Raw genomic sequence first — 9,785 nt, 5'->3', positions numbered from 1 at the left:
CGTGGGTTTCCTCCGGGTGCTTGGTTTCCTCCCACGCTCCAAAAACACACGTTGGTAGGTGGATTGGCGACTTAAAAGTGTCGAAGGTGTGAGTGTGTGTTGCCCTGTGAAGGACTGGCGCCCCCTCCAGGGTGTGTTTCCACCTTGCGCCCAGTGATTCCAGGTAGGCTCTGGACCCACCTTGACCCTGAACTGGATAAGGGTTACAGGACAATGAATGAATGAAAAGTACATGCAGTCAAAACACTTATAAAATAGATGTTTACACAGAGCACAAGTGTGTATCACTTTAGACAAGGGCTATGAACATTTAACTGATTATGTAAATTTGAAAGAGCCAGTGGGGTTGGTTCATGATGGAGGTTTACCAACTGGTACGAGACCCCGATCGTGGAGGCATTATATCTCCCTGGAAACACCTGGGCACACTCCAGGGGGAGCTAGAAGGAGCTGTGTGGGACAGAGACGCCTGGGCTTTTTCGCCTGGTTGAGGCGATGAATGTAATTGTTTCAGTAGGACGTATTCGATTATTCACTTGTTCTTTCACTTCATTAAACTCAATAACTTCGTTCTCCCATGAGCTTGAGTGCACCCAGTCGGAGCTTTGTATGCTGTGTACTTCAGCCTTTAAATACCAAGCACGTAAATGTGTGTGTGTTATGCAGGACTTGCGCTACTTCAAGTCGGAGAAGACGTCCGCGGCATGCTGCAGGAGGGCTGGCGGGACACTCAGGACCCCATCATGTGCTCTTACAAACTCGTCACCGTCAAGTTCGAGGTGTGGGGGACTGCAGACTCGCGTCGAGCAGTTCGTCCACAAGGTACACCACGAGACCTTTACCTTTTACAGGGTGTACACTTTGAGCCTGACTTTGATGTGTTTTTCTGCATATCACCCCACCTTTTCTATTTCTTCTCTCGATTTTGGTCTTTTCCCTCCACCTTTCTCCTTTCTCTTGTTCGGTTGACTTTATTTATCTGTTTATTCCTTTATCCCATTGTTTTCTTCCTCTCTCTTGTTTTTGCTCTTGATTTTTCTTTTTCTCTTACTCTACCACAATGTCTCATCTCCCCCTTCCTCCCTTTCTCCCTCTCTCTGTCTCCCCCCCCCCCCCCCCCCCCCTCTCTCTCTCTCTCTCTCCCCTCTCCCTCTCTCCTCTCTCTCTCTCTCTCCTCTCTCTCCTCCTCTCTCTCTCTCTCTCCTCTCTCTCCCTCTCTCTCTCTCTTCTCTCTCTCTCTCTCTGTCTCTCTCTCTCTCTCTCTCTCTCTCCCTCTCTCCCTCTCTCGTCTCTCTCTCTCTCTCTCTCTCTCTCGTCTCTCTCTCCTCTCCTCTCTCTCTCCTCTCACTCTCTCTCCTCGTCTCTCTCTCTCTGTCTCTCTCTCTCTCTCTCTCTCTCTGTCTCTCTCTCTCTCTCTGTCTGTCTCTCTCTCTAGGTGGTGAGGGACATCCTGTTGCTGGGTCACAGACAGGCTTTGCCTGGGTGGATGAATGGATTGGTATGTTAAAGACCAAGATCAGCTATAAAACTCATGCATGTGTCTAGTGCTACCCTCTCTGTGGCTCTTTGTTTGCGTCTCTCCCTTTTGCGTTCAACTGATGTCTGAGCTTCGTTTTCTGTGCTTTGAACCAGATGTTAGGTGTATACAATAATAGCTTGGCTGCTCTGTGGTTTTGTGTACTCTATAGCTCCTGTTCCTCTGGGTGCAGTAACCACATTAAAGGTCCATGAAAGCTGCTTTCAGGGAGAGGGGCGTAGGACATAGTTTTAAACATTCTGTGTAAACACAGCAGAGAGGGTGATTAGTAAGCTGTTTTCTGTGTAAGCTGATAGACCGGTAAGTGAAATTTGCAGATACTTAAATAAAGATTCCGCAGGTCATTAAACTCTAAAGAAGTGTGGAGCTAAATAACTGACATTAGCTTGAACCTGATTTTGTATTTGAATCTTTTATGTTTTATCTATTTTCAATAAGGCGTTTAGGGCAGCACAGTGGTGCAGCAGGTCAGTGTCGCTCTCACACAGTGACTCCAGGTGACTGTCTGTGAGGAGTGTGGTGTGTTCTCTCTGTGTCTGCGTGGGTTTCCTCCAGGTGACTGTCTGTGAGGAGTGTGGTGTGTTCTCCCTGTGTCTGTGTGGGTTTTCTCCAGGTGACTGTCTGTGAGGAGTGTGGTGTGTTCTCCCTGTGTCTGCGTGGGTTTCCTCCGGGTGACTGTCTGTGAGGAGTGTGGTGTGTTCTCTCTGTGTCTGCGTGGGTTTCCTCCGGGTGACTGTCTGTGAGGAGTGTGGTGTGTTCTCCCTGTGTCTGTGTGGGTTTTCTCCAGGTGACTGTCTGTGAGGAGTGTGGTGTGTTCTCCCTGTGTCTGCGTGGGTTTCCTCCGGGTGACTGTCTGTGAGGAGTGTGGTGTGTTCTTCCTGTGTCTGCGTGGGTTTCCTCCGGGTGACTGTCTGTGAGGAGTGTGGTGTGTTCTTCCTGTGTCTGCATGGGTTTTCTCCGGGTGACTGTCTGTGAGGAGTGTGGTGTGTTCTCTCTGTGTCTGCGTGGGTTTCCTCCGGGTGACTGTCTGTGAGGAGTGTGGTGTGTTCTTCCTGTGTCTGCATGGGTTTTCTCCGGGTGACTGTCTGTGAGGAGTGTGGTGTGTTCTCTCTGTGTCTGCGTGGGTTTCCTCCGGGTGACTGTCTGTGAGGAGTGTGGTGTGTTCTCCCTGTGTCTGCATGGGTTTTCTCCGGGTGACTGTCTGTGAAGAGTGTGGTGTGTTCTCCCTGTGTCTGTGGGGGTTTCCTCCGGGTGCTCCAGTTTCCTCCCACAGTCCAAAAACACACGTTGGTAGTTGGATTGGCGACTCAAAAGTGTCCGTAGGTGTGAGTGAATGTGTGAGTGTGTGTGTTGCCCTGTGAAGAATTGGCGCCCCCTCCAGGGTGTGTTCCCGTCTTGCGATCAGTGATTCAGGGTAGGCTCTGGACCCACTGCCATCCTGAACTGGATAAGCGCTTACAAATAATGAATGAATGAATAATTGTGAGATGGTGAAATATTCTGATTGCAAAAATTTAAGTCTTAAAAATAAGAATCTAGATCAGAAGTCAGCCATCGTGCTTTGAATGCTTGTACCAGTTATTTAGCTCCATAAAGAAGAGTATTCAGGGTTCTGACTTCTGTGAAAAAGTCTGTAATAGTCCCCTTTCCTTTCCTTATTGGGTTGTTAATGTTTTCCTAGCTGCATGATGGAATTCAGAATCTCTCTGAAATATTATGTTTTTATTTCGTATTTGTTTTAATGTTTCCATTGCTTGAGTTTATGAGATGGTGACTCCACCCCAACCTCAGGTGCTTCCTTCTTGCTCCTACCTCTCCTTCCCATCCTGACCCTGCTGAACTAACCTTTTAACAAGCTTTCCCACTGATGTCCCGCCCAGCTCCTGGTTCAGAAGTCTAGATCTAACATCCTCTCACCTCTCGCCTGCGTGCTACATCCACTTCCACTTCAATCCCCCCTGACTCACCCACTCACTCACTCACTCTCCCGGTTTGACCCTTCTAGCCTTCCAACTCTCAAAACTAACCCAAACTAACCCCAAACGTGCCACTGTGCCCTGGCCCTGAGTGTCCCTAACTGAAGATGCCCATGGTTTTTGCCCCATTCCGTCCCTTCCCTCTTTGCAGATATGTCTTTGGAGGACGTTCGGCAGTACGAGACGCAAATGCATGAGAAAACCAACATTAAAGTTTGCCATGAGCAGCAAGAGCATTCCACCAATCCATCTCCATCTCTGGGTGGCTTAACGAACCATGACAATGTCAGCGTATGTGTCCATTTCTTTTTAAAGCACCTCTCCCTTCAGGGAGATCCGTCCCGTCCATGACACACTTTACCGTCCCTCCTGTTTTAAAGGGGATACACCACGGTCCCACTGTTTTTAACCTAAAATGTCTCTAAACAAACAGAAACTAAGGCATGTCTGAATGGCTGAATAGAACTAAGATCTCATTTGATTTGGACTAACTGAAAGCTTTGACCATTGTGGCTTTGCACAGCTCCCCCTCAACATCACAATTGTCAAAACTGCAGCTCGTGTTTAAGAAACCGTGCCTAAACTTTGTAACTCATGATTGTTTTCCTCTTTTTTTAAAGACATGACAATGGATGAGGTGAGAGAGTTTGAGCGTACAATCCAGGAAGCCACCAACCAGAAGATCGGGATGTTCCCTCCGTCCATTTCCATTGGCGAAACGCCGCTCTCGTCTCTGGCCCCTAACGGTCCGGCCAGCGCTCCGTCCACCCCGCTCTACACCGACGCCCCAGAGTTCCTCTCCGTCCCTAAAGACCGCCCTCGCAAGAAATCCGCCCCAGAGACCCTGACTCTGCCTCAGCCTGTCCAATCAGAGTCCACCCCTGCCTCCGCTTCAGCCGCCAACCACGCCCCCCTCAGCCCCGTGCCTGATCAGATGGAGTGATTTGTTCTGAAGCCCACCTCCTCCCAAACACAGTCTAGATCTGCCCACCTTCCTCGATCTCCTTGTTTCGGTTCTACGTGGTATTCCACAAAGACTCCACTTCCCGGAGGAGGTCAAAGCCTGGCAGGTCCCACCTCCGTCCCTGTAAATGGGCTTCCTGCCTTGAATCAACACTTTCTGTTTTTCCAGTTTCAGACGCATCGATAACGTCGAACTCAATAATGTTGCATTTCAGTTATTAATGTGCAATGTGGTACCGTAGATGGAGAGCAGGTTTATTCTTTTCCCCTCATTTTATTAAATCACTCCTATCGATTAGGTGACTATCCACATGTGGCCTGAACGTTGTGGCCTTAGCAACCGCAAAGCAGACGTCTCCCCGAGCAGGGCTATGGATTAAGGTGTAAGGCCACTTTAAAGAATGTCTCCTCACATTGCGTAGGCAGGTAATTTACCACCTGTTACTGTTCTGAACTCTGAACTTGCTTCTCAGTGTCTCTCTTGCCTCCCTTAATCACAGCTGCAACACCACGATATAAATCCTTCTCAGGTCTTTGTAGGTCCCAAACTATTCTTCATTTTCAGATCAAATACACAGCAAAACGTCTTTCCTGCGTTACCAGACAAGATTGGTCCAGAATGGATCTTTCATGTAGGGTTCCATTAATAATAGAGTTAGAATTAGAATCTCTTTATTGGCCACTGCGCTTGCACACAGAGGAATTTGTTCTACGCATTTAACCCAATCCGTGCAGTGAAACACACTAGCACACATGCCCCACACTGGAGCGGTGTGCAGCCCTAGCCACGGCGCCCAGGGAGCAGTTAGTCTGGGTTAGGTGCCTTGCACGTCAGCCACGACCCTCCGACTCTGGGGATCGAACCTTGCCCAGTTTCCTAACCACCAGGCCACGGCTGCCTCCTCTAATATTACTCTCTCTCTGTGTCAGTTCAGATCTTTGAGATGTAACTCGTTTAAAATGCATTTAAATTAAATTATCTCTAAATTATTTTTTACAGACTACAATCCATGTCAGTGTAGTTTGACTGTTGTTGCCAGCTTAAGATTCTAGAGGTGCCCTCTTCTTGCCTTTCGCCACCAAACGTGGCCAAGAGCCTTTTACCAGAACTATTTCAGGAAAAGAAAACTTCACATGTAAATGACCAATCATAAATGTTTAATATATTTAACACGCTATAGATGTCAGACTCTCCGTCTACGTATGGGCAGAGACTACAGTCACATGTTAATCACTATTTCGTCTACAGAACTTTGCAGATCGAACCATTTAGACTTCGGGAGTGTCGACTTTTACCGAGAGCCTGTAGAGTAGCAGTGACACCGTTTTACGACACCGTCATCTGCTAGAAACTCTGCGTTTTGGCAGCACTTTGGGGTTTAGCGTCTGCATGTATGCACGAAATCAAACTAGCCTTATGATCCTAACCTTCTCTAGATGCCTGGCGACTTTTTTGCTTCCAACTTTGAGAACTTTAAAATATTATCACACGTACTTGCACAAGGATGTAACTCAGAACATTTCCTTAGAAAGATTTTCCAAACATTTTTCGAGCACAATCTCAGCCAGAGGGAACGCCGAGGGTGGGGTGAAATAACGCGGAGCGCAGGACATCCACGTTTTTGACTGCACCCTTTAAAAACGCTTCCTGAAACTTGCTGCTCTTTGTCGATGTCGATGGGGTTTGTTACAAAGCTGCATGGACTTCTCATAGGCCAAAGCCGTGTTTGGATGCATTTAAGAGGCGGTTACGTTGTTTTATATATCCACGAAAGTGCATCCGAGTGACTCTGCGCATGCTCTTAACAGAAACGGTGGCTCCAGCAGTGCCTCTGCATGCAAGTGTAAATAAATAAAGTAAATATAGAGTAAATATGTCTGTAAACCAAAAGCTCAGATCATGTTTAACACGTTAGTTTAAGTTCTCGTAGGCGGTTCTGTTTTTGTAGCTCGGTTTCTTTGAATTGTAGGAAGGTTTTGTGTTTTCTTAAGTAGTAAAAGACATCTGTGTTCTTAAATCAGTCTGAAGCACCTTGAACCACGTATTGTAACTTGAGCCCAGAGCCATTTTTGACAAAAAAACGATAAAAGGAAAAAAAAACTTGACCGTGCTGCTACTTCAGTCCGTAAACCTGCGTTCGTGTTTCACGCCCAAATCTCTGAAAAATGGGATGGTTTCACCGATTTGTTTCAGATGACGTCTGTTTTTTATTAGTTCTACGGAGATAAACGTACAAATATTTCTAGCGCATTTCTCATCTTTCAACGTCCTGAGCTCAAAAAACATTTGTTCAAGTACCGTAAATATCTTTGAATTGGCTAAAACTGGACCGAGACATGGCCACGCTAACCCAGCGAGAGCCAACCGACTGGACATAAGGCATTTTATGATCATTTCACTTGTGCTGTTGCCTAACGCCTGCCACAAAACTTTAACAAGCTGAAGGACATCATTTGAAACCCCAGTGTGCTTTAAAAACCTCAACAAATGTGCTCTCAAATTCATGGCATTGCGTTAGTACCTTCATCCCAGGGAAACGTCTCTATTGAAGACCGTTGTGCTTCTGTCTCAGATGTTATTTTGTAAATAGGCAGTTCTCTGTTTGCTTCTGGGTTTTTTTTTTCTTTTCTTTTGGGGGTGGGGGGTTAGTTTTTATTAGATTTACCTTGTAAAGATAACGTAGGAACATTTCGGAGTAGATCTCCTGTGAAGGGTTGTGAGGACTGTTTTTATTTGTTAATTGAAGGATTGTTACATAGCGTAAACTTGTTGCTTAAATGGTTATTTTCGTTTCTGTTATTATACGCTGTTCTGTGTTTAACACACTGAAGAATTAAGGAACGTGAGCCAGATTTATTCTTATATCCACTAGCTTTGCTGTTCTTTTTTCTATTTTAAATATTTCTACCTTCTTTGCAAACAAGCGGAAGATGTGTGTTCTTCTTTTTGACGATTTGAAGAGGTTCTGTGGGTTTTGTTGTAACTTTCAGTAAACAGTGTTTACGGTTGAGTTCTGGTTTATTTTCCTCATCGGTTCTCTTCTCTTTTTCTGTGGCCTGAGTTTTGTCTCGTTCTTGCTGCACCTTAAAGACCAGTGCTCCTCAGAACATGACGAGGTCTGGTCTGGGTCCATTTTCCCTAAAGCACCTCAGTGTTAACTACCAGAGAGTGTTCTTTCTGATGAACGTTCTGCCGCTTAAAGGTGAACAATTCTTCACAGTTCTGGTTCTTAATTAAAGGTCTGTGACCTGCTTTGGTCCAAGCCCCACAGCAGTGTTCTCCCCCTGTGTAAACAGCCCTGTTCCTTTAAATGATAATGAGCCGCTCCCTGTTCACCCCGACCCCGAGCGCACAGCAGTGGAGCAAAAGATCTGGTTTTTATCCGTTTTCGCTCTGTTCTCTTTCTTCTCCGAGCTCGTTGTGTCTGTTTTGCTGCGTTTAACCTCGTCTATGCGCTCTCACATAAGCACAGGTCCAACGCTGTGATTGGATAGACTCAGACGAGGGGGCGGGGCCATTCTAAAGTCTCTGCACTTGACATCAGAAGCGGAGCAGAATCAGGACGAATCTTTTTATCCCGTGTGTTCTGACTCAGGCAGCTCGCACACAACTGACTGGGTGCTCTTGTTTCACAGTATGTGGGTTGGTGGGCTCCAGAGTCACACTTTAAAGTTTATATGCACTTAATAAGAGAGTTTTTATGACGTGTTCGCTTTAAGAGGTAGCTCTGTGCTGAGATGCTTTGGGAAAAGGGTCCTCTGTTGAAACAGTGGCAGTTGGGTCTGGAGCATCGCAGCGAGCTCAACACTCTCTTAAAGTCGAAAACGCGATGGGAGCTTATGGCTTCCAGTTGTGCTTTCAGGTGGAAACTGTGCTGCTGTGGTATCAGCCTCATATCTCTGTTTCTGTTGGGGGAGTGTGGGTGTTTTTCCTTTTACACTTGTGTTCATGTTTCATAACAGAAATGATCCAGAATGAACTTGAATACAATTTTCCCTCTTTCTTCCTCCTCCTCACTCACTCTCTCTCTCTCTCTCCCCCTCTTTCTCTTCTTTCTCCCTGGATCTCCCCTTTCTCTCTCTCTCTCCTTTTCTCTCCCCTCTTAAACCTACTCACTCCTTCTTCCTTTCTCTGTCTACTTTTTTTTTCCTCCTCTCTCACACACACTCTTTCTTTCCTTCTTTCTCTCTCTCCTTTCCCTACTTTTCTCCACCTTTTCTTCCTTTTTCTCTACTTCTTTTCCCCTCCTCCCTCCCTCACACATCCTCTTTCCTTTTTTCTTTCTCTCCTTTCCCTACTTTTCTCCACCTTTTCTTCCTTTTTCTCTACTTCCTTTTCCCTCCTCCCTCTCACACATCCTCTTTCCTTCTTTCTCTCTCTCCTTTCCCTAATTTTCCTCTTATTTTCTTCCTTTTTCTCTATCACTCCCTTTCTCTCTCCCTCTTTCTCTTGCTCTTTCTCTCGCTCTCATTTACTCACTTTTTCTTTTTCTCCCTTTCGCCCACTCTCCCTTTCTCCTTTTCCCTCTCTCAAACACTCTCCTTCTCTTTCTCTCCCATGTCTCTCTCTCTCACTCTCCTTTTTTCTTTTCTCTCCCTCTCTCCCTCTCTCTTACATTAAAATGAGGGAACGTATGTATCCTCCTCTTAAAGGTTGGGCTGCTGTGGAGATACGAGGCCTGTTACCACAGCGACACTGGGCTTATATTCCGTACCTTCTCCAAACTGTTGCCGCACAATCACACAGTGCTGTGAACGAGTGAAAATTTGGCAGTGAAGCGTGTGACACAACGAGCCACGAGAAAGAGAGATGAATGGATGAATCTCAGGTTTGATGTGAAGTGAGGGGTGAGTTTTTCCAGGTGTGTGTTTGTAAATCAGGACTTCACACTCATGAGAGCAGAAGCCCATGGAATTTCATCAGTTAGTCGCTTCTCTCTGATTGGTTTCACTCATCTCCTCTAAACACTTCATCCGGAGCCAGGGGACGCCCCCTGGATGGGGTTTGGTGGAAGTATTTGGGACCGATTTTCATCTTCTTCACTTTGTTTTTGAAGCTCAGGCCTGAGGAAGAGGACCCGGGTTTTCATTTCTCTCCGAGCCGTGGGTGATGATGATGTCATGATGCTGATGTAGTTTCTTTGTCAATTAAGAAGTGCCATCCTTTTGTGACTAAAAAAATGGCCCCTCTGGGCTCCTGTACTCTGGTGTATTTTTACTGCCCTCAGCTTTTCTCTCGTTTCTGATTGGTTTTAATTATCCTTTCGCGCTTTTCTTAAATCTTGTAGCCAATTAAATTGACTTGCTAT

General features: G+C 46.2%; 2 protein-coding genes across 2 annotated transcripts in view; both read left to right on the top strand.

Annotated features, from left to right (window-relative positions):
* The window catches only part of LOC136685109 (cytoplasmic phosphatidylinositol transfer protein 1-like), a 93,669-nt gene extending 89,552 nt beyond the window's left edge, over positions 1-4,117 (top strand). Inside the window, exon 10 of the mRNA XM_066659287.1 lies at positions 3,665-4,117. Within this exon, the coding sequence (XP_066515384.1) occupies positions 3,665-3,864 (200 nt within the window). The 3' untranslated portion in view covers positions 3,865-4,117. The remainder of the gene's footprint in view (positions 1-3,664) is intronic.
* LOC136685108 (cytoplasmic phosphatidylinositol transfer protein 1-like) lies at positions 767-5,289 on the top strand. Its single transcript, XM_066659285.1, has 3 exons — positions 767-822; positions 1,436-1,498; positions 4,134-5,289. Exon 3 carries the CDS (start codon positions 4,136-4,138, stop codon positions 4,454-4,456), a length of 321 nt encoding a protein of 106 aa, XP_066515382.1. The 5' UTR covers positions 767-822; positions 1,436-1,498; positions 4,134-4,135; the 3' UTR covers positions 4,457-5,289.
* The last annotated feature ends 4,496 nt before the right edge of the window (positions 5,290-9,785 follow it).

The sequence above is a fragment of the Hoplias malabaricus genome, unplaced genomic scaffold (genome assembly GCF_029633855.1).
Source record: "Hoplias malabaricus isolate fHopMal1 unplaced genomic scaffold, fHopMal1.hap1 scaffold_74, whole genome shotgun sequence".
Lineage (NCBI taxonomy): Eukaryota > Metazoa > Chordata > Actinopteri > Characiformes > Erythrinidae > Hoplias > Hoplias malabaricus.
Note: the sequence above shows the minus strand (reverse complement) of the source record. Positions and strands in the feature narration are given on the sequence as shown.